Consider the following 25,567-nt stretch of genomic DNA (forward strand, 5'->3'; position numbering starts at 1 on the left):
TTCTGGAAAAGTGCATAATTATTTCCATCCCTTGCCATCTAGGGTAGATGATTTTTCACTGGATGCACATTTTTAAAAAAAAAGGTTATTTGTTCTATGTTATGATCTATATCATGTTTTTCTCTTTTAAAACCAGGTCGCAGAGAAGCGGAACCTTAGCCTTAGTGGTCATGTCGGTTTTGACAGCCTTCCTGATCAATTAGTCAGCAAATCTGTATCACAAGGCTTCTGTTTCAACATTCTTTGTGTGGGTAGGTATATTCAATGCATTAAAACTCTTGTATGTGGCAGTCCTGTGTACCTAGTGACTGCCGTAGCCTATTACATTTCATTCAGGTGAAATAATTCAATTGTTTTTTTAAAGATGTAATTTTTGACATGTCTATTGATTGAATGGCTTAACATGCAATGGGTGGTTATCTTGGTTTGGTTTGAGTTAATTAGTGTCAGCAATGTCACGACAGTAGATTTGGTCAGACTTGGAGCCCCTGTTACTCATTATACTCTAATGACCCATAATGAAAGTGCAGATAATAAATAACTAATTACTATGAAGAACTTAATAGTATACTGTCACTCTTGATTACATGTGATCACTTGGGTGAAGTACTATAGGATGACAAGTGGGTATGAAATTGTAGCCAAGCATCAGTTTTCACTATTAACAGCAGAAAAGCAATTTATGATGCAATGTGTTTTGAGGTACTGTCCTCCTAATATTATTCTATATACTTATGTGAATGTGTGTGGTCAATGTAATTGTAAATCGTCCTTGACAGTTTTGGTTATCCATTAGGAGTTAAACTGTGCCTGGTGCCTTTAATTTGATTCAATGTTTTGAGTGTTTAAATTAATGTTCTTGCTTACACAGAGTTAATATAATCTCATTACATGCTTGATGTCCTCGATTTGTTTTAAAATGGGAGGCTTTAAAGTATAAATTGTTAAACTTGGGCTGTATTTTTCACCTTTTTATAATCAGCGTCTGTGTCTGTACACCCATAGTTACCCAGTCCAGATGTGGAAGCCACAGAGTTCCAGTCCAGAACATCACTGACTCTGGTCCAACGGACTATGTGGTAGCAGGATGTTCCATAACACAGGAAGCCCCATCCCTAGCTGGAAAAGCCACACCCCAGCTTTGCTTGCTATAGAGCTGATGAGCACGCTCAGAGACATTTTTTAAAAAAAACCTAAAGTTAAAATAAATAACATTAGAATTATTAAAAGTTTTAAAAAGCTAACTGAACACATTTAAAACACACAAATATAGCAGTTACAAATTGAAGAAAATACATTATAAAAAGAAAATTAGGAACTTCTGCTTTGATTCTTTTAAAGGCAGTCTTAAAATTCATATTGAAATCAATGAGGTCTTGAATCCAGCATCAAATTATTTTCTCCAAACTGCACCATCAAGCATAATGCTGGGAAATCTCAGTGAGATAGGGCAATAGAACAAACTGACAGTGTTCCATTTTTGAAGTCCCACTGTCACTGCTTGAATGTCAACCATCAGCAGTTGCATTTGGAGTTCCTGGCCTGATCTGGCACAGTGCTTCATGGTAAAATATTAACCAAGGAAGCTATGGTATTTCATTCCAGTGCAGTTTATCATGTGTTATAACATTCTTGTGAATGTGTTCCTTGGTCAACTAGCGCAACTTTATCTGCATTTTTTCACTTTTGAGCACTAACTGGTGGTTAATGATTCGCACAAGGGACCACAGCTAGTTGTTCATCCCCTCCCTGAAAAACTCAGTGTTATTGCTTTTATTTTATCTGAGGTTAGTAGTTTAATTGAAAATAAAAGGTCAAATTTCTGACTAAGGTTACGCCCTGTGATAAATTTATCCGTTTCAATTACGTTCATTTATCCCAGCCAAAAATAGTCACTTGATCCACAAGCATAAGAGACTGATTTTAAAGAATTAAAATGTATTGCATTAATCATACAGTACTGTTCATTGAGATAAAATGTTGACAACAAAGTGGGCCTCTGTTGTTCAATGCTAAGTATATCAATGTGCTGCATCACAGTATGGTGAGATGTGATTCTTCTTTGCCATGGCCCGGTTTCTATATATCTGAATCATCTACAATTGGGAGTGTGGTGCTGGCTTATGGCCAGGTACGAAAGGATTGATAGTGTAGTCAAAGCTGGCATTATGATGAAAGACTTCAGCACCTCAGTATAAAATTAGTTCCAATTCCCCTGCTTCTCGCACACTTGCCCTACTACCCAGCAAATCTATTCAATTGTTTTCAAATGTCTGACTGTTTTATTTTCTTCATACCATAGGGGAAACGGGTATAGGTAAATCGACATTAATGAACACATTGTTCAACACAATGTTTGAAAGTGATGAGGCCACCCACTATGAACCAGGTGTACGTTTAAAGCCACAAAGTTACTGTTTGAAGGAGACCAACGTGGACCTTAAATTGACTATCGTTAATACAGTAGGATTTGGTGACCAAGTTAATAAAGAGGAAAGGTAAGTTTTTCAAATAAGAATGCACAATTAACCTGGAATCCTTCATTTGTTTTTGACATATCAAGTTGCAAGTTCTGTTAGGCTCTTTGGAAATTCCCTTTTCCCTGGCATCTTCTGACTAAGTTAGTTGGCGTGTAATTTGCTCCCCATTTTTTTGACAGTGGTGATTCATGCTCTGCTGACCTTATTGACCTGTTTTCTTTTTCCCCTTGTCCCTCTGCTCTTATTGAAGTAGTTTGTACTTTGGGCTCAAAGTTAACTGACTAAGTGGATGTTGAAAATGCATCAATTCATCTACGTTATTAAGGGTTTAAGATAGGTTTTTCTCTGAAACAGACTTGTATTGTTTGATTTGCAGTTATTTGATGGAGGCAGCTGCACTATCAGCTGCTGGATATCCTTGTTTTGCACAACCTGCCTTCCTAAAAGTAACTTCCTGCCTTCCTAAAAGTAACTTACTGCCATCTTTTCCCATTCCCTTCAAAAGGTGTTCCTTGTGGAAGATGCTCTTGCTAACATTGGTCATTCTGATCATAACTCGCATGAGCCTTGACAATGAATGTTAACAAACTATTTAACCCTAGGTTAAATCACCATTTCACTCTACTTCCATCTAATCATAACATAATTTATGTATAATTTATGTTTAATTTATGTTTTTCTTGTGAATGCTGCTTATGCTATGCGCCTGTGATTCTGCTGCAAGTAAACTTTTTCATTGTACCTGTGCATATGACAATAAACTCGACTTTGACCTATGATGTTCAATGTTTTGTGGCTGGGATGAGCAATTGTGAGTGTGTTTAGCATCATAAACCTAGAATGCTGAATCAATTGAAGTGCCTCTGATTACAGTGCTTGATGACAGCAGTTAGCAATAAGAGTAATGATAACATGGAATTTTCCTAGCCTTTGTGGCCAGACAGTGCACTAAATAAAATTGGTATTGCCTTGTCAAAAATTTGGTTTATGAAGAATATGTATTTTTCCCCAAGTTGTATTTTGAACTCGTATGTTTCGTATTATGAATATTGAAGCAAAGACTCTCAGAATGAAGACTTTTTTTAAAAAAAGAAACTTCTTATAAATTTCACTTATAAACTAATAAACTTCTTGATTTTGAGGACAATTAATGTGTCAGCACAATCTTCAGCTTTGTTTACATGATATCAAGTAAGAATGACGGAAGATGCAACTGAGAAGAATACAAATTACTGTATTGTAAAGAAGTAAAAGTAATATTTATTTATATTGTACTAGAATATTGATTAATACAACCTGTAATTCTTTGGAAGATATTGAGGTGTTGACTTTAAAGAAATTTGGAATCTTGCACAATGTCTGTATTATCATGTTGTTTATTTTGTGCATCCACTCATGACCCCATTATAGTAAGTCACACCCCCTTCTTCATCACCCATTGTGGTGATATTGCAGGCTAGTGCTGTGTTTCTCATTCACACCCTGCCACCCCCCACCACCGTTCTAATCACACTACAGGGAATAATCTCTCAATTCCTGTGAAATAGATCATTTACCTTTGAATCTGTCCTATTCAATTAAATCATTCATAAACATAGAGATTGCAAAATGTTTCTTTCCTATTTCTGAGTAGAAGTAATTCTTGGGCATTGTAAGAAATTGTTCTGCTTTTATTCTTCAGCTATAAACCAGTTGTTGACTACATTGATGCACAGTTTGAGAATTACCTGCAGGAAGAGCTGAAGATCAGGCGTTCGCTGCATGATTTTCATGATTCAAGAATTCACGTCTGCCTTTACTTCATTGCTCCCACTGGTCATTGCCTTAAATCATTGGATTTAGTCACAATGAAAAAACTGGACAGCAAGGTACCTGCAAAATACTACAAGTGCAAGAAAAATGAGAATAAAAATACCTATATAGAGAGAAACAGTTAACCTCAAATTGTAATGAAAGCTTATTTGTCCGGAATGCTTATTCCATGGATGCTGCCCAGCCTCCTGAGTATTTCTGGGATTTTCTGTTTTTAAAGTATTGTATCAAAGATCAGTTTTTCCTTGGCTAAAGGGTTCTTGTTATCGCTTTGTATGATGTGAAATAATCTTCAATGTGTAGTTTTTTTCTTTAAAATAGTTTACAGATTGTATTTGTGATGCAAACTTCTATAAGGTTTTGTGGGTAGTTTGCAGTTTCGCCCATCTCCAACTGACAGGGTAATGGGTAGTATGTCTGTATTATCATGTTGTTTATTGCTTATTTTGTGCATCCACTATTGACCCCATTATAGTAAGTCACACCCCCTTCTTCATCACCCATAGTGGTGATGTTGCAGGCTAGTGCTGTGTTTCTCATTCACACCCTGCCACCCCCCACGCCCATTCTAATCACATTACAGGGAATAATCTCTCAATTCCTGTGAAACTAAGATTAGACAGTGGCAGCACATATAGATTTTGTATTAATGATATTTGTCAAAATTAGTACAGCAAACTGGTGAAACAGATTCAGACTTTTCCCTTTCCTCCCAAGTTATACTTACCTTCGTCCTGTAAGACATTTCTATGATGTTCATTTCGCAATTCCGTTTTTATTATTTAAGATAATGAATTCATATCTGTCTGACTCAAATTGTGAGTTTTGCATTGGAGGAGACTGACTGAGGTATTTTACCAAGTCCATGTGACATCAATATTGCTGTTCATGGATAAATTCCAATTGTTGTTATTTGTGATTTTGTAGATCTGAGTTTTGCCCAAGTTTTGGTGTCGTTGTTCACTGATGGAAATTCTAAAATGCACTTGGAGCCATTTCAGTTTAAGCTATGACCCTTATGTCAAATTCATCATTTACTTTCCTCCTTTTCCCATCTGGGGAAAACCAAACTAGTGGTACTTCCAGAGGTGTCAATTCTTCTACCATCTCGGCAATATGCTTTGCAAATAAATTTGCAGTTTTATTTTAAACAATGGTCACAATTTTCAGAGATGTTTGGGACCAGTATTTGTGAGTCAGAGAATTGGAGAACAAAACAATTATAAACCTATTAGGATTTTCGTGTTTTTTTTTTGCCAATAATATGTTGCTTAAAAAAAAGTCCTTTCTTCGAGGGGAGGTGATAGCCTAATGCAGCAGACATGTCATGGTGTCATGCTGTGAGCTTACACTTCGATTTCAGGTGAGTGGAACCACACTACAGCATCCTCTTAAAAAGTAATGGTGGCAATAAATATTGAGTGTTCTTAAATACCACTGACTGGTAGCATCAAATTGATAAAGAACTGCAGATACTGGAAATCTGAAATTTAAAAAAAATGCTGGAAATACTCAGTAGGTCAGTCAGCATCTCTAGAAAGAGAAATAGAATTAATGTTGTTTCCTTATTTCTCTTTCTGCAGAAGCCTGTTTGACTTGCTGAGTGTCGTGAGCATTTTTAGTATTTGGAGCTCAGAAGAAATCAGTTATAAAATTTTCCTGGCATTTTCTTTTTGTGGTTAATCTTGGAAAAAGTGAGAACGTCGTGTCTTTGCACTGTACTGCTGCCACAAAAAAACACATTTCACAACATACAAGTCAGTGATAATAAACCTGATTGTGATTCTGCACCACTATATTGGAAGGAAAATTATTGATTTCCAAGAGACCATAAGACATAGGAGCAGAATTAGGCCAGTCGGCCCAGCGAATCTGCTCTGCCATTCGATCATGGCTGATTTATTTTTCCCTCTCAACCCCATTCTCCTGTCTTCTCCCTGTAACCTTTGATGCCCTCACTAATCAAGAACCTATCAACCTCTGTCTTAAATATATCCAATGACTTGGCCTCCACAGCCGTCTGTGGCAATGAATTCCACAGATTCACCACGTCTGGCTAAAGATTTCTCCTCATCTCTGTTCTTAAGGGACTTCCTTCTATTCTGAGGCTGTGCCCTCTGGTCCAAGACACTCCCACTACTGGAAACATCCAGTCTGTTGAGGCTTTGCAATATTCAGTAGGTTTCAATGAGATCCCCCCTCATCCTTCTAAACTCCAGTGAGTACAGGCCCAGAGCCATCAAACGCTCTTCATATGTTATCCCTTTCATTCCTGGGATCATTTTCGTAAACTTCCTCTGGACCCTCTCCAATGCCAGCACATCCTTCCATAGATATGAGGCCCAAAACTGCTCACAATACTCCAAATGTGGTCTGACCAATGCCTTATAAAGTCTCAGCATTACATCCTTGCTTTTATATTCTAGTCCTCTCGAAATGAATGCTAACATTGCATTTGCCTTCCTTACTACAGATTCAACCTGCAAGTTACCCTTCAGTGAATCCTGCACAAGGACTCCCAAGTCCCTTTGCACCTCTGATGTCTGAATTTGCTCCCCATTTAGAAAATAGTCTAAGCTTTTATTCCTTCTACCAGAGTGCATGCCCATACAATTCCCTATGTTGTATTCCATCTGCCACTTCTTTGCCCATTCTCCCAACCTGTCCAAGTCCTTCTGCAGACTCCCTGCTTCCTCAACACTACCTGCCCCTCCACCTATCTTTGTATCATCTGCAAATTTGGCCACAAAGCCATTAATTCCATCATCCAGATCATTGACACATAACATGAAAAGCAGCCCTGTGGAACATCACTAGTCACCAGCAGCCAACCAGAAAAGGCTTCTCCCTCTCAAACTGCAGGGTGAATTCTATCATATTATGATCACTGCCTCCTAAGGGTTCCTTTACCTTTTAGCTCCCTAATCAAATCTGGTTCATTGCACAATACCAAATCCAGAATTGCCTTTTCCTAGTGGGCTCGACCACAAGCTGCTCTAAAAAGCCACCTTGTGGGTATTCTACAAATTCCCTCTCCCTCTCCTTGGGATCCAGTGCCAACCTGATTTTCCCAATCTGCCTCCATATTGAAATCCTCCATGACCACCATAACATTGCCCTTTTTACATGCCTTTTCTATCTCCTGTTGTAATTTGTACCCCATATCCTGGCTACTACTCAGAGGCCTGTATATAATTCCCATCAGAGTCTTTTTACCCTTGCAGTTTCTTAACTCTACCCACAAGGATTCTACATCTTCTGATCCTATGTCACTTCTTGCTAAGGATTTGATTTCATTTTTTTTTACCAACAGAGCCACCCCACCCCCTCTGCCCACCTGCCTACCTTTTGGATAGGATGTGTATCCTTGGATATTTAGCTCCCAGCTGTGATCTTCTTTCAACCACGACTCTGTGATGCCCACAACGTCATACCTGCCAATTTCTAACTGCGCTATGAGCTCATCTACCTTGTTTCGTATACTGCGTGCATTCAAATATAACACCTTCAGTCCTTTATTTACCATCCTTCTCAAATTTGTCTCCATATTGCCAGAGGTTAAATTCTTATCCCTTTCTAAACTTTGTCTTATTCTTTATTCCGGAGATTTCAGTAACCTCTCCTGCACTCTCCTTCCCTTGTACTTTAGCCATACATTTGAAGGAGGTCATTTGTATTTTTTCCTTGGTCTATATTTAGTGTTCCTACATCATTTTTCTGTTGATGCAGTGAGGGCTTGGTCTGAGGCTGCATTGTTTTCTGTCCTGATCACATTTGCAGGAAGATCGAGCAGTCTGAAAACAGAGAATTGGAAATGCTCAGTGTACCAAGCGGCATCTGTGGAAAGAGAAACAGCTAATGTTTTAGGCTGATGACCTTTCATCAGATCCAGACAAAATATATTAAAAAATCAACATATTTTAAGTTGCATAGAAGGGGAGGGTTAGAGAGGACAAAGGAATATTTGTAGACTGCACTGTTGTTTACCAAAGTGGCTGAATATATTGAATGCCAGGAATTGTGCACAAAAAGCCAGCTCAGTGGTAGCTGTCCCCAGCTGGTTCCCTTCTATTGTCACAAAATTGAAATGTAATTGCATTCCCACAAACAATATCATGGAGATTAAGGTGACAGTTGATAATGCTGTTTATCTATATTGAATACATGGCTCTTGTTCAATGATTATCCATAACTTGAAAATGGTAATTGTTTTATCTTAAATGGCTCTTTAAAGGCATTAATTGCAAATGTTGTATTTCTAACTTCTTTGCCTTGAGCTGAGACAATGTGGAGAATAATTTTTATTTAATCATATGGCAGTCAATAGTAATGGCTGTTTAATCTTTTCAAGTGCATGTTAGGGAAATTTATCAAAAGGAAAAGAGTGCTAATGTCAATAAGTGTGAGTATACTCAATGTTCATTCACTTACAGTTTGAATAAGATTTTCCAGCTACTTCATCTAGATTTTTCTTTTACAATTTTAGGTAAATATTATTCCCATTGTAGCCAAGGCAGATACAATTTCAAAAAGTGAGTTACATAAATTTAAGATAAAAATAATGAGTGAACTGGTCAGCAATGGTGTGCAGATATACCAGTTCCCAACGGATGATGATGCAGTGGCAGAGATCAACTCAACAATGAATGTAAGTACTGGAACCTCCTGCAGGAACGCATTGTCTTTGACTGGTCTCTGTTTTCTCTTTGCTGAAAGATGAGACTTACAAGGAGCATATGTTGCATGAGTAGAATGTCACTTTAATTTTATTTTTTGCTCTCAAATTGTCTCTCTGTGATGATTCTGAAGGGGTTTTGAGTAAATGTGTACTGGTCTTATTTAAGCTCGCACCACAAAATCTGAAGTTGTTCAGTATTTGTATTGTTGCCCAAAGGCTGCAGAAGCAGAACTGTCACCTGTTCATTAAGAAGCCAGCAGTTGCAAATGAGTGTAAAAGCAAATTAAATTGTCCGTTTCTATAAATACAACTGAAGTTGCAGAGCCATTTCCCTTATAGCTCAGCAACATGAAAACAAATTTTCAATTGCAATTAAAACTTTGCACATTGTTGATCATGTCAGAATGCTTTCCTATCAAAACAGTCCATCACGCCACCTGCCATTCCTTAAGGAAATTAGTTAATGAATTCAAGATATTTTGAGATACAATAGCAATGGGGGGGGGGAGGCTTGGTGCTTTGTTATATACAGATCTGTATTTTCTTCCTGTAGGCTCATCTCCCGTTTGCCGTCGTTGGCAGTATGGAAGAGGTGAAAGTGGGAAATAAACTGGTGAAAGCTCGGCAGTACCCATGGGGTGTTGTTCAGGGTAGGTGGAAGTTTCATAAAATTGATGCGAAGTTGCGCTTTGTAAGGTTTACATGATGCAATTCTCAGAAAAGAGCAATAAGGGACACTTGAAGGGAAGTTAGTGTTGGTAAGATTACTATTATATGTTAGTCTCTTTATATTTTTAGAAAATGGAGTTTTGCTATCAATATTTAAGGGAACATGCACTGTTTGCGTTTCTGTTGTGAAATCCTGTCATAAAGGTCTGGGGACAAATATTCTTTCCATTTTTGTTCTATTATGTAATGAGTATAATTTAAGTGTAAATGACTTGTTAGTTCAGTAGAGTGTCTTCATCCAATGGGTCATCACGTGTATTAAGTTGTTTTGTGTACTGCATGGTAAATGGGGATGCAAGATATTTTATTCCTTAATATTAGCTTCCTTAGCAAATAAAACAATTAAAGTAGTTACACGAGGAGGTATATTTAAATATATTCTTTTAACAGTTGAAAATGAAAATCATTGTGACTTTGTGAAGCTGCGTGAAATGCTGATTCGTGTTAATATGGAGGACCTGAGGGAGCAGACGCATACAAGACACTACGAGTTATATCGGCGATGCAAACTGGAGGAGATGGGATTCAAAGACACTGATCCTGACAGCAAACCATTCAGGTCAGAAAATCTCCTTCAATATTTGAAGAAAAATTATAAAATCATAATTTAATTCTGTATGGTGAAAGTTATATATTTATTGAACAGGACTGGAGGTCAGCAGAAACTCTTTATAAGTGCAAAAAGTAACCTATCCCATGCTGAATAAACAGGAGATTTGAACAAATGTAGAGTCCTTGGTGATGCCTCTTAAATATAAACTGCAGTTGATTTTCATTTCTTGAATTTGAGTGGATTACAGGAGAAATAAAAGACGACAGATGCTGGAATCTAGATGAAAAACACGGTGATGCTGGAGGAACTCAGCAGGCCAGGCAGCATATGGGGAGAAAAGCAGGCGGTCGACGTTTCGGGTCAGGACTGAAGACAGGAAAAGGGGAAGCCCAATAGAAAGGAGAGAAAAGCAGAGCAGTGATAGGTGGACGAGAGAGGAGGCGGGGTGGGCACAAGATCATGATAAGTAGATGCAGATAAGAGACAGTGATAGGCAGGTGTGGGGGAGGAGGGGAGAGCGGATCCACCGGGGGAAGAGTCAAAGGTAAGGAGGAGAAAAAGGGAGAAAAAAGAAAGAGAAGCTTGGTAAGGGAAGAAAATGGGCATTGTGTGGGGGTGGTGTTGTGGGGATTACTTAAAGTGGGAGAATTCAATATTAATGCCATTAGGCTGCAAGGTTCCAAGACAAAAAATGAGGTGCTGTTCCTCCAGTTTGCGCTTGGATTTCTCTTGGCAGTGGAGGAGGCCAAGGACTGACATATCTGTGATGGAGGGGGAGTTGAAGTGACTGGCAACTGGGAGATGCAGATCGCAGTTACGGACGGAGCACAGGCGTTCTGTGAAACGGTCACCAAGTCTGCGTTTGGTCTCGCAGATGTAGAGGAGGCCACACTTGGAGCACCGAATGCAGTGGATGATATTAAGGGAGGTGCAGGAGAATCTCTGTCTCACCTGAAAGGACTGTTTGGGTCCCTGGATGGAGGTGGTGTAGGGGCAGGTGTGGCACCTATGGCAGGGGCAATGGAAAGTCCCTGGGGTAGGAGCAGGATGAGTAGGGAGGGAGGAGTGAACTAGGGAGTCGCGGAGAGAGCGGTCCCTGCAAAAGGCAGAAAGGGGTGGGGAGGAGAAGATGTGCTTGGTGGTGGGGTCCCGTTGGAGGTGGCAGAGAATGATGTGTTGGATACATAGGCTGGTAGGATGAAATGTGAGGACAAGTGGGACCCTATCCATGTTGGATCTGGTAGGGGTGAGAGCAGATGTGCGGGAAATGACAGAGAGGCGGGTGCTAACTCTGTTAACCACGGTAGGGGGGAAGCCACTGTTAGTAAAGAAGTTGCACACCTCGGATGTCCTGGAGTGGAAAGCCTCATCATGGGAGCAGATGAGACGGAGAAATTGAGAGAAAGGGATAGCGTCCTTGCAAGAGACAGGTTGGGAGGAGCTGTAATCGAGGTAGCTGTGGGCATCAGTGGGTTTGTAGAAGATGTCAGTGGATGAGGAATCTCCTGAGATGGAGATGGAAAGATTGAGGAAGGAGAGAGTGATGTAAGAGATAGTCCATTCTCAATGTCCCTTTTTATCCCGTGTGCTTTAACTTTGCTGATAACCCTCTTGTAGTAATTTATCAAAACTTATACTAGAAGCTCATGTCCAGTACACTGACTGCACTACCCTCATCAACTCCATCAAAAAAAAACTATCAAAATGGCAAAACACAATTTGCCATTAACGTATTTGTGCCTTCACAAATGCTTTTTAAAAATCTGAAGGCAAAACTAGCAAGGGGTTTTAAATGTACAAAGAAACTGCTCAGATCTAAATCTAGGTACAACCTACTGGAAGAATTCAATCTTCAAATGGCTGTGGTTAGTGATCCTTGAAGTTGTGTTTACTTAGTTTCCTGCACATCTGCACAGAATTTCCTTTTTATTTAGCAAGGCAAAAGTATTGCACCTATTCAGATTCGGAAACCTATTCAGATTCTTTTTTTTAAAATCACCTGGCATGATTGTTCTCATAGATTTTAGTTCTTTGGAGAACTCCAGTTATTGCAGCAGCCCTGATACTGCACTGTGGTAAGACTGGGCTCAACAATTTAATAAACTAGAGTTGTGAAGCATTTTGCATAATGATTGGAGATACTAAGTCCAGACAAATATAAATGCAAATATTGAACACTGTGGGCTAAGCTTTGGAATTTGTTGAAGAAAATCAAATCCAATATGAAATTTACAGGCTTTGGTTTTTATATCTATAAGAAATGACTTTCATTATCATCTTTTTGACTGTCAACTTGGACTGAGGAGTAGCAGCGTTTATACTGATTTTACTACCTACTAGTGCTGAGATGTGATGTGGATACATTTGTGGACATAATATGTGGACAATGTTGGCCATTCTACTTGAGGGGTACAGGGTGTTTCCCTCTACAAATACAAGGCAATTCCCCAGAACTGCCTTGTACACTTTTCAGTAGCTATGCTAATAAAAGTGTAGAAGTAACTCAGCAGCCAATCTTCAAACCTACTGTTTAGTGGACAGCTGGGAAGGTTGCCTGTTAATGTTAAAGTTAATGTTACCTGGATTTTAATGTTGCAAGTTTATGGAAATTTGAAAATTTGTTGGTGCTGGAAAAACTTAGTAATTTCTTTGTTTAAATATGTGCTTAATTGTGAATGGCTTTTCAGAGTGAACAAGGCTGGGATATTGCCTTATTCTTTCATCACTGTTTAATTTCTAATATATTGAAAAGGTGGTGCCTAGAAATTTGATCATGGCTGATGATTTGAAAACTAAGTTGTGAAATGACCTGTGGTCATTTCTCTTGTGGGGTCAGATTTCAAATTTAGCCCAAGCACAGAAAAAATGTTTTCCATTCTGCACAAGTTTACTTTGGCTGGAGGTCTTGGGAACACAATAAAAATTGAAAATTTATTTCATGCATGTCACACAAACAGATAAAATGATTAATAGAAATGATTATGTTAGTTGTTGAATAGGGGTCTCTGAGGCTGAGATGAGCTGATGGGATAAAATAAAGACAGCTTAACTGTACATCTGCCACAATTAAGCTAGTTCTCAACTAAGTTTATTTTTAACTGATCTATACAATTTGCTGAGGACTGATTTAGCTGTTGATCAATAATTTGAAATATCTTGTTCTGTGTTTAGCCTGCAGGAAACCTATGAAGCCAAGAGGAATGAATTTATGAGTGAACTGCAGAAAAAGGAGGAGGAGATGAGGCAAATGTTTGTCATGCGAGTTAAAGAAACTGAGACAGATCTGAAAGAGAAGGAAAAGGAGGTGAGCCATTTTTCTAGGAAGTGGAAATTGGTCAAGTTTTATCGACTGCCTTGCTGAATCCATAAGTTCTGTGGGGTAGAAACTACTCTTTGGTGACTACAGCTAAATGGGTGCTAGTGTATCAGTCACCGCTAGTGCATTGTATTCATTTTTTTTAATATTGCACTCATTTTGTTTCACTGAAGAATGACTACAAATATTTAGTCGTATTTACTAAAGACATTTTTACCACTATTGAAAATCAAACAAAAATAACTGCGGATGCTGGAAATCTGAAAATAAAATGTTGGTCAGGCAGCATTTGTGAAAAGAGAAACAGAGCTAATGTTTCAGGTTGAAAATCCTTTAATCACTTCTGATGAAAGGTCATTGACCTGAAAAGATAAGTTTCTCTCTCCACAAGTGCTGTCCAAGCTGCTGAGTCTTTGCAGAATTTTTTCTGTTGTTATTTTTACCACAATTTCCTTTGGCTTCCTATTTATAGTCCACACAAAGTAATATCAAAAAGAAGAAAAAGATTATCTTACTTTGCATTAATACTTCGCACATAATGGAATTTCATATCTGAATCTGTAAGTACAGAACCTTCTGGAATTAAAGATTTGGATCCCCAGCACACTGTTCTATTATTTAACAAAGCAAAAAAGATTAATATTTAATAGTAAGCATCAAATATTTTGTGTGAATGACCTACCTGACTGTTTCATAGCAATGCTTAATGCATCAATTTTCCTTGTAACAAGGAAAGCATGTGTTGAAAGGAGCATCAAGGATTAAAATTTGAACTGAGTTCTTAGACTACCCATGTGTAAACTGAAGATAATTACAATTTTTGCACTCTGATACTTTGGAGGATCAGACAGTATCTTTGATACTGGAAGGACAAGTGTTGTTATAAATATAATTATCATCTTTCCTTTAAGAAATAAATGGATATTTAAGTGTTTGTTTGCCTCAGTCCACTTGACTTTGTGTTCCAGCTTCATGACCAGTTTGATCAATTGAAGAAAACACACCAGGAAGAGAAGAAAAAACTGGAGGAGAAGCGACGAGAATTGGAAGAAGAGATGAACGCATTCAACCGACGGAGAATGGCAGCCCAGACGCTGCAGGGACAAGGTTTCCAGGCTACAGGACAGCAGCCAGTCAAGAAAGACAAAGATAGAAAAAAGTAAGCTGGTTTAACTAGCTCTCAATGGCTAATTGTACATTAGAATATCAACTTGTTGCTGCTACGGTCATTGATTACTAAGGCTTCATCATGGCTGTCTTATAATTCATCTTATTCTGTGGCATGTACATCAAATATTAAGCTAATGAGCAAGTTCTCCTCTGTCAGACATCTCTTCCAAATCTGACTGAACTAACAGCCACACTCATTCTTCCCCTGAACTACTCGCTCTTTTGCTATCAGACCACTTTCCTGGCCAATGACAGTTGGAACTCAACAGATCAGCTGGTGTTATATAGTCTGTATTGCTCCACTACATGAGGTTAGTCATAGGACAGTGAAAGTGCAGAGATGTAGAAATGACGAACCACAGTCATTGGAGTAATAGGCAACACGCACCTAGAAGTTGGTTATGAAGCAAGTTGTCCATATAAATTGGTCCAAGTTGCCTCTGTGTAGACAAGTGAAGAAGAGATCAATTGCAGGTTCTATCCACCACATTCATAACTTGTAAGGTCAGACAAGTGTTACTGTATAAACCATGACCATTTGCTCCTCATGGTATGGAATTCCCTTGGGACTGTCAATTTAAAAGTTAAATTTTCACTGAACTTACAGCATACTCAAGTTCAGTTGTGCACAGATAAGTTGCAATCTTTTATGTAGCCCTAAATTTGCTTCTGTAATTACCGCACAAATGAAGTAGGGAGTAGATAGAAGATTTGGAACAATCTGATGATTGTAAGATCAATTCAAGTCGGCATCAACATTTTATTGCAGCTACAGTATATCTTTGATATAATAAGAAAGGAATACAAGTTCAAGACTTACTGATAGGCACAGAATTAATGGCAGTTGTCATAAAATGCTGCAGTTCTTTTGTTGTTGGCACTATCTACTCTTCCCCTATGTGTGTGTGTGTGTGTTTTTTTTTAACATCTCAAAATATCCAGGCTTTATTTTGCTGATGGTTTTAATGGATAGTGGCACTAGAAGAAGTGCTGCTTGAGGTTAATTACTCAGGCAGAGCTTACATAATGGGATATTTCGATTGGATGACTTTGTAATGTAGTCTCTGAGTTGATGCAGCCTTAAAATTAAACAAGCATTACTTTGCATTTCAAGTGACCTGAATCCATTTACACAAATATGGCTCAAAGTCATAGTATGTAGGTGGTAGCATTGTCTTGCATGGCCTTTTAAAGTACATTTCCAAAACAGGCTTTCTAGAACATAGAACAGTACAGCACAGGAACAAGCCTTCGGCCCACAGTGTTGTGCTGAATTAATTAAACACCTAACTAAATTAAAACCTTCTGCTGACATAATGCCCATTTTTCTCCATTCTCTGCACATTCATGTCCCTAAAGAGCCTCTTAAATGCCTCTATTGTATTTGCCTCTACTACCACCCCTGGCAGTGCATTCCCGGTACCCACCACTCTGTATTTTTAAAAAAAAACTTGCCCCACACATCTCCTTTGAATTTGCCCCCTTTCTCCTTAAATGCATGCCCTCTAGTATTAGACATTTCGACCCTGAAGAAAAAGATACCAACTGTCTACTCTATCTACATAATTTTATAAACTTCTATTAGGTCTCCCTTCGGCCTCTGGCGCTCCAGAAGAAACAACCCACATGCCCTCTATGCGGCCTAACCAGAGTTCTATAAAGCTGAAACGTAACTTCCCAACTCTTGAACTCAATGCCTCGACAAATAAAGGCAAGCATGCTATACGCTGCCTTTACCACCGGATCAACCTGTGCAGCCACTTTCAGGGAGCTATGGACTTAGACCCCAAGATCCCTCTGTACTTCAACACTGTTAAGGGTCTCGTCCCTTTACATTTGATCTCCCAAGATTCAATGCCTCAAATTTGGCTGGGTTAAACTCCATCTGCCATTTCTCTGCTCATATCTTCAACTAATCTATATCCCATTGTATCCTTTGGCAATCATCTATGCTATCCACAACACCACCAATCTTTGTATCATATATGTGTATGTATGTACAGTATGTATATGTGTGTGAGTGTGTGTATACACACATATATCTCACAAACAGCAGAGGTCTCAGTACAGATACCTGCAGAACACCACTAGTCACAGACCTCCAGCCAGAATAAGTCCCATTGACCATCACCCTCTGTCTTCCATGGGCAAGCTAATTCTGAATTCAAACAGCCAAGTCACTGGATCCCACATTTCTTAATCTTCTGGATGAGCCTACATGAAGAACCTTGTCAAACACCTTACCAAAATCCATGTAAACAATATCCACAGCTCTACCTTTCTGTTGGAAGGGAAGCAATAGCCCTGATGTGAAGGCAGCTCGACCTGTAACACATCTACGAAGCCTCTAGCCGTTATCTTAAACACAACCACATCAGCAGTATGTGAAGCACCCAGATGCTCAAGTTGTAAATGGTGGAGAGGGGCTGGAGAGCCACATTTATAAGAAACAAAGGGCTATATTGGCAAGAGAATGAGGAAAATGTGAGGATACATTGCTCAATCCCCCAAAAGTTTTGCTGTGCAAGGGAAGTATTATTGGATAACGGGGTGCCACATATTGTTATTGGAGGAGGTAAAAAGATGGCTTTTTCCACTACTCTCTTTCCAATTGCTCTAAGTGCCTCTGAGCTTTTCATATATTTTAATGTTTTCAAATGACTACATATGCAAAATTTGTTACATTAATCTTGTACATGAGCTGCCTTTGGAACTGGATTTTGTACTTAAATATTTCCTGAAGTGAGGCATTTGTATTTGTTCAAATCCAGTCAAGCTGCTGCTGTAAGGTTTTGGCTGATGGCACTTTCACAGTCTGGGCATTGGTCTTTGGAACTGAGCCTGCAGTCCTAGTCTACGAAAAGGCAGAGTAACTCCATGAGAAAACTGCATCTTTTACACCAATCTTACTTAAAATACATAGTAGACACAGCAACAGAACAGACCATTCAAGTCTGTGTATCACCCAGTTTCTCTTATCTTTCCTTGCCTCTATCAGCACAGCCTAAGTGCCTGTATATCTATCTTCTCTACCATTCCCTGTGATGGCAATTTTCATGTTCTTACCATCCTCTTGGATAAAGGTTATTCTTCTGAATTCCCTGATATAAAAAGAAAAAAAAAGCCAGACATACGCAACCGGTCAGGCAGCATCTGCAGAGAGAGAAACAGTTAACATGTTAGTTGATGAGCTTTCAACTAGTATTGATGAAAAGTCATCAATCAGTAATGTTAATTTTGTTTCTCTCTGCAGATGCTGCCTGATCTGTTGAGTATTTCTGGTAGTTTTTTCACTTTATTTCAGGTTTCCATTGTCTGTAGTCTTTTGCTTTTTGACTTCTGAATTTTCTTGGTATCAATCATGTCAGTGGCATCTAGTTTTACTCTCTCCACAGATGAAAAAATTGTCAACTTTATCAAAACTTCCATAATATCTAGACTCCTATTAAATCACCCCCCAGCTTTCTCTTTGTGTGAGAAAAGAAAACAAACCAATTTCAACCGTTGCTGGTATTGCAAGGCTAGAGGTCAGATATCCTCAGACTTGTCAGAGCCTTTCCGCTTTCTATACGTTGCAGTTCCATCAGACTCCTGAAGATTCTTCATTTTGCTGAAGGAATGCTGTTGCAGTGATACTCAAGGAGCTTGAGCCTCCAACCCAAAATAACCCACTTGTTCGACATCACATACACCATCCTAAAGATCCCCTTGTTCCACCAGTGCACTGTGTTGAAGTGAGTACCATCTACAATATGCACTGCAGCTACTCACCCAGATTTCTCTGCTAGCACCTCCTACATCTCAGATCTCTGCCATTGAAAAGAACCAGGGCACCAGATACAGTGGAAGCTCCACCCCTTGTGCAGGTTCTGACATGGAAATTATATCACCATTCCTTCATTGTTGGCAGGATTGCACCCTGGAACTTCTTGTCCAATGACACTATGGGGCTACCTATTACCAGAGAGTGGCTCAACACCACCTTCAGAAAATCACTTCCGAGTTCTTTGAGACATACTGCAGCTGCAAACAAAAGTCTATCACTTTCTGGTAAATTGACCTTTCTGGTGCTATCTTTGTAAATCTTTTGCATCCACTTCAGGGCCTCAGCATTCTGTTTATAATCTGACCACAGTTGTACGCACTGCTCCAAAGTGTTCTAACCAAGGTACAATACAAGGTTGCTGTTCTAACCAACATACAACATGAATTGCTCTTCTACTTTTCAATTCTGTCTCTACAAAAATGAACCCAACTGCTAGGGTTGCTTTTTTGTTAAAAGACACAGTAATCTGCATATCTTCTTTTTGCATGTTTTGTACTTGTATTCATTTCTTTCTTTTCTCTCCTTTATTATGATTCTGTCTGTCTGTCCCCCCTTCCCTCCACCACATTGCCCTTCTGTTCTATATTGCACCCCCAGATCACTACCTCCCTTTGGATTAATAGCTACTGTTAGGAATGTTATTGTTTATGTCACACAACATGACCATTTATGATTTGCTTCATTCTTTCAGTTCTCATTTTTGTGTTTCTTTTTCAGTTAAAACTTCCTGCACATTTAAACCTATCCATATGGGATTATTTCTTGTGACCTTAATAACATAATTATCACATAAAAAAAGCCTCTTGCCTCCTAACCTACCCATCTTTACTCTGCCACAACATGGACCACAAATGTTCCAAGTCAAAACCCGGACAGAAGAAGTCAACGCCAGGACCTGCGAAATGCTGAATTTGGATGGCCACCATGTGAATTCTGCTTACCCATCCCATTAAGTTTGACGTTATCTTTGATATGTTGAAACTTCATATGGATTTCACAGTTATCTTCAAATGGCCCTTTTTAAATGGACATAATATATATTTATACTATTTTTTGTATACATGTCTACAATAGTTTTAAAAAATAAGTATACAAACTGTTACTTGACAATTTATGAAATGTATATGAAGGAACCATAATTTGTTCTTCCAGCTTAAGATGTTAATGCTACACTGAAGAATATACACAAGATGGAAACCAAGTTAAGCTTTATTCATAATCTATTTATAGATTTATTTTTTTAATATAAATGAAGGATGTTTTTAAATCTTAAAGTCAGCTCTTGGAATGCTGCAGTGTGCAATTTGTGCCAATGTTTTCTGAATTCTAAGTTGAGCAGTAACATCATGGCTTTGTATTCTGAAATAAGATATTGAGGTAGAACATTTAAGTTCTTTATCTCCAGTTTGCAAGAAATGAAGCATGCATTGTTGGGTGTAATTCAAGTTGAAGTATATAAATGCACCATCAGCTGAGCTGATCTGTTATGATGCCGAGGTTTGTCCATATTTGGGGCATCCAAGGCAAGAGCAATATTGTTGTTGATTCCACAGGAAGCGCTAAGTTGAGAAGGCAGAGATGCATCTTCTAATGTTTAGTGCCTTTTATGCATCAACCCGTGGAAGAGGTGCTGGCCTCATCAGTTTAACATTGCACTCCCCTGAGCAAGTTCTTGTATTTTGCACATGCTTCAAAGGAGGATTAAATGGCCAGATCAGTGTGGTGAAGAATAATTGTGCATTTGATTTCTGGAAAAAAAGTTGAAAGAAATGTTATTCTAAATAGGTTGCTTTAAAGGCTCTTTGTTGAACGCGCTGTATACTTCAGCTCAACAGTGGAGTAGTTCACTGGGTGATGCAGGTGGTGGATGTAATTCATCTTCCGTTATTGATAGCACTCTTTGTTATTGATGGCTTCTGGAAATACCATAGTCTCAATCACATTCCTGAGAATTGTACACAAAAATCTAAGCTGACGTTTTGCTTCACTCTGAATTGTTGTCATTTGGATGAGAAATCTAAACAAAATTTTGAAGAGCAGGGAAATTAATCCTAGTCTCCTGGCCAAAATTTATCCATCAATAAAAATTCTCAAAAGCAGATTATCTGGTCCTTGGCACATCATTTTTTCTATGAGAACCTTTATATCCAAATTGTCTACTGTGTTTTCTGCATTGCAGTAGAGAATTACATTTCAGATATCTTTGCCTGTCAAGCGCTTTGAGATCCTGAGCCAAGAAAGGTACTATACAAGTGGATGTGTTTATCTCCATTATATATTTTTAACAAATTGAACTGATGTGCTTCAATTTTCCTAAATCCTGTCAAACTGTTGTGTTTCCTCCTGTTCCATTAAGGAAAAATATAGAAGGAATTATTTATAAGCAACATAAGTACAAAAAAACATTTCAGGAATGTGATGATTTACCAATGAAAAATGAATAATCTTCTTAAGAAATATTCACTGTAGCACATTCAACTTCAATGTATTTGTATGAAGGATTTACAGTTTTATGTTTGTTTCATAATTTGTATTTTTCCTCTGAAGAGTGAAACTTCTGGAATGCAATATTTTGAAGTTGTGTTAATGAATAGAGGGCACTTTTGAAACTAGTCGTAACATTTCCTTGCTCTGCAAGCATATCAAGACTGAAAAGATTCATTTGAAATGATTATAATGAATAGGGAACAGCATCTTTCAAACAATGACCTAAGATTTCCTGGCTGTTTGCCATTCTCCTCTTAGCTTATATACATTCCCCTGGAGAAGACTTCCTTGGAGCTATCCCAATCCTCCCTTCACATGGTGGTGTTAGTCCTGCTGACAAATGCCAAAAAAATCTTTGATAACCTGCTTGCCATGCATCTGTGTCACAAACTGTTGAAAATTCACTGAATTGTTTTAATTTCCCTTGAAATGGAGAAACATTTTTGCAAGTATTAAATATTATACTATTTCAGTTTTAGAGTCCGGAGTTATACAGCACAGAAACAGGCCATGCAGACCACCACTTCCATGCCAACCTATTTTCCCACAGTAGAGCCAGACAGCATGGAAACAGACCCTTTGGCCCAACTGGTCCATGCGAACCAAGATGCCCATCCAAGCTATTCCTATTTGCCAGCATTTGGCCCATAGTCTTCCATGTCTTGCCTATTTAAAACTGATTAAAAGTGATTAAACTCAACATAATCCAAATTGTCTTTATACTTCATTCTCTCACAGCAGTTCTTCTCCATTGTAATTAAAGGAGTTACTTTTCCTATGCCAGATCTAACCCAGATACAGATTCAACAGGCAGATTTCCCAATAGAGTCTAATCAGCAAAATTCACTCTTTGCTTGTTGGGAAGTTCAGGACTTGCCCATGTGAGTGTCCAGAATTTCCTGATGCTTCCAGGGAAAATGTGGAAATGAGTTGATTTCTGCCGACCAATATTTTGTTTGATCTTTAGTTCATTTTACAAAGTCTTCACACATTTCTTGAAAATAGCTCCCTTTGGGTGTTTTTTAATATGGGGATTTCGAGGGAAAACAAAACCCCTTCCGGTACTTAGAATGGTAGTATTTTCCTCAACAAACCAACCATGTTATTTTCCCACTAGTGAGACCAGTCATTCATCTACATTAGATGATAACGTGTGTGATTGGGAGGCATTGTTCTAAGTCTGAAAAGCTTTTTGGTTCCTTTCTTATTCCTGTGCTTTTACAAGTCGTGGTTTTATTTTAATGCAAAAGCAAGGTGGTGAATAATCTATTGTTTTCTTCTCCCTTCCTCAACTCCTTAACCTAAGACTTATTTTGTATCCTAAAAGATGGGATATAGGACTAGTACATGGTACTCTAACAAGTGCATTAATCAGGGACCTGGTGCAATGGAACATTCACTGGATGATTTCCTTCATGTGGAGAATGCAAATGGTATATGTGGCTTCCAGACAAGTGACTGAGCTGGGGTAAAGGATGGGCAGTGCCCTGATTGTGGACAGGAAAGCAGGGGATGGGGTGGTGGTGATTGAAATTTTGAGTTATAGCTGACCAGTAATTGGCACCTTGTGAGGAAAGGATGAAGGGAATGAGATAAATTGGGAATCCTGGAGACCCAGGCCCATTATGGGAAATTAAGGAGCAGGTTTGATTTGCATGGGTATAGTCCAATGGAGAGGAGCTGATTGAAGGGCTTTCCATGGAATTCCCAGCCCAGAGTAACAATGTGGAAGTGTGGTTGACTTGGACATTTTTAGCAGAAGGTGCTCCTAGGATAATGTCCCCATGACATGGAATGATGTCACGATACACCTCTGGTACCAAAATAATATTCTGGAGTGAAACTCAACTGGAAACGCAGTGGAATTAAGAAGTTGCATAATTTGACCTGAAAGTTAGAGCAATGATGTTCCATTCAGGAAAAAAGTGATTTTCTGATGTGCCATGGTAAATTTCTGAACATGATTGAATTTATAGACCCTTCAGGTTTTTAGATTCCCTAAAATTTTCTGATTTTAATTAAACAAAAGGTGGCAGAGTAAACATGCCTCATCCTGTGGTAGGAGGAGGAAGAAAGTCTTATTTTAAATTCCCCTCATGCTGATCTCTAACAATGGTGTTGGAGGCAGAAGGTCAGGTACACCTGCAGGTTGTGAAGAGAAAGTCAGTGAGTCACCCATGGCAGCTCCTACACCTCCTCATGGTTAATTGTGGAATGGTACTGATGGGGGTCTGGGTGTAGCTCATTCACTTGACTTTTTAAACTCAGGAATGCAGAAGTTGTGACATCTTGTTGCTGTAAATATATACTCTCCTTGCTCTTTTCAGTCATCCAATTGAACACTGAATACTTTGTGATTTCTTTTTTATTATTAAGCCCTCCTCTCAGCAGGTGAAGGTAGAATTGCACTCAACGGGACTGGCATCAGGAGTGAAAGTAATTTAAATCTTTTACCCAGGCAGTTGTATCACAGATGTAGCATCAGCCATTTTCTTACCAAGAAGTCATACTAGCCTATACTTTCACCCCTGGCTAGTCTTTCCCTAATAGTCAATAAAGTGTTCTGCCTTGCATTTAAGGAAGATCACTTGCTTTTTTTTTTACACACCATAAAGGTTTAGTTCTTTTGAACATTACTTTGCTCTCATGTAGTAGAGAAGGTGGAATTGAAAAAAAATTCAGAGCAGATTCAAAGGGGGGGAGGGAGAGAGAGAGAGTGATAATTAATAGTTGTCCAGCTTGTAATACCTTAAATTTGTCAGTGATTAACAGTGCAGTTCTGATTTTTGCTTCAAGCTAAGCCAAATATTTTATATCTTTTTTTGTTTTCAGCTTTGACATGGGAAATAACTTCCTCATGTATTTTCTCAGTTTATAGAGTATTGGAGTCTAAATGATCTGTAAACAATATAATGCTTTGAGAAAAAGGACATTGTAGCTTTATCATTAATTATAGAAGTGCACATTATGTATTATCTCTGGAGGCACAGAATTTTTCTTATTTTTAAAAAAAAAAGCATCAGGTTTATTTTAAGATGTAATTTCTTATCATTGGACCAAACTCTTCTAAAAAGTTGTAGAGCAACAATCTTTTAGTGCTTGCTTAAAGTCCATAAATTTTTATAAAATATATTTATGTAGACTATAGTTATGCATTGAATTGTTCTAAACATTTTGCATATAATACAAATGCTAATATTGTTACTTGAAACTGTATCACTCCATGTCATTCCAGTTCATTGTACTTTTTCCATCCTTTTTTACCTTGTGCTTTTGTAGTTTTTTTTTATTTCTGCCTCTGTAATTCTGTGAACCTGTTGGTTTGCTTAGGTCTTGTGCTTTATGAAATATTTGTATACTTGAACAATCCTTTTTATTGTTCAAGCATTTTGTGACAGTACTGCACTGACATCTACCATTGATTGTTGTTTTCAATTGTATTTTAGTATTTTGGTTAGTTATCCATTTTACTCCAATACATTGTGTCCATCTTTATGACAGTTAAAAACTGATGTGCAAAATTAAAATGGTTACTTCTATGCCAGCATAAATTGTTTTTAAATGTGCTTTTTTTAAATTTTCATTATTTGTTTGTTTCATATTGACTTTATCATTAAATGTTAATAAATCAGTTGATTTTTGAGATTTAGTTTGCTTGTCTCCATATCATGTTTGATGTCCACCCTGGAAAGAGTAAAATGAAGACGAGGAGAACTACTTTAAGGTATGAATCACATGCCTGTCTTATTCAGTAATTACACTGGAGACTGGCTAAGAGGGAATCATTTATAACTGGTTCAGTACACTGCGTAAAAAGCCTAGTCACTTTTATGGCATTGGGCAAATTGTAAGACCTGTCTTATTCCCTCTTTTCCAGCATAATAAAAATGGTATGGTACATAAGTTTTCCTGTCTATAAACCTTCCTGTTGCCACAATTTTGGTCCACAGTTTGCCACTGCAAAATGCTATGTTAACATTTTCTGTCTAGCTTTGTTCATTTCAAATAACACCATGTAGTTTCAGACCTTAACTATTGGCCTCTGTGGTCCCAAAATCTTCAACTTAGCATGTATAATAGATCAACTGACCATGGGGTAACACCATGGATGTTTGGAAGGGAGGGGGTGGTGGGGAGTGTGTGTGTGTGTATAAGTGTATGTGCATCCCTAAGTATTGACTTTTGTACTTGGGAGATTCAATTTTATATTTTATAATAATATATGGTATATTTGCATTTTTCTCAATATTTTATCCCCCCACCCTCCATTTCTATGTTGTTCATTACTAATGTGCTCTCTGCGCGCACACACAATAAAATTAATTAACAATTGTATAAATGAACTAAAACTTTTAATATTGCCTAATAATTTTCAAACATCAAACTCTCTGAAATGAATAATATTTTCCATTTTTGAGATTAGAGGGAGTGGATTGATGTTGCACTGAATAGAGAGTCACTGGAGAAGTACAAGTGGATCATCTTCAGAGGTTCTTGGAATTGTGCATCATTGTCC

At 38.2% G+C, this 25,567-nt stretch overlaps 1 protein-coding gene across 2 annotated transcripts in view; it reads left to right on the plus strand.

The window, feature by feature from the left end:
* LOC127569791 (septin-8-B-like) overlaps window positions 1-24,816 on the plus strand; it is a 60,175-nt gene extending 35,359 nt beyond the window's left edge. Inside the window, exons 2-10 of one of the 2 annotated variants that reach the window (XM_052014688.1) lie at window positions 137-251; window positions 2,303-2,498; window positions 4,162-4,348; window positions 8,779-8,940; window positions 9,524-9,620; window positions 10,090-10,258; window positions 13,424-13,556; window positions 14,537-14,727; window positions 19,282-24,816. In XM_052014688.1, the coding sequence (XP_051870648.1) occupies window positions 137-251; window positions 2,303-2,498; window positions 4,162-4,348; window positions 8,779-8,940; window positions 9,524-9,620; window positions 10,090-10,258; window positions 13,424-13,556; window positions 14,537-14,727; window positions 19,282-19,285 (1,254 nt within the window). In that variant the 3' untranslated portion in view covers window positions 19,286-24,816. Of the gene's footprint in view, window positions 1-136; window positions 252-2,302; window positions 2,499-4,161; window positions 4,349-8,778; window positions 8,941-9,523; window positions 9,621-10,089; window positions 10,259-13,423; window positions 13,557-14,536; window positions 14,728-18,133; window positions 18,664-19,281 lie in introns of those variants that run through there. The other variant, XM_052014689.1, reaches the window with a different exon arrangement.
* The last annotated feature ends 751 nt before the right edge of the window (window positions 24,817-25,567 follow it).

The sequence above is a fragment of the Pristis pectinata genome, chromosome 4, assembly GCF_009764475.1.
Source record: "Pristis pectinata isolate sPriPec2 chromosome 4, sPriPec2.1.pri, whole genome shotgun sequence".
NCBI classification, from domain to species: Eukaryota; Metazoa; Chordata; class Chondrichthyes; order Rhinopristiformes; family Pristidae; genus Pristis; species Pristis pectinata.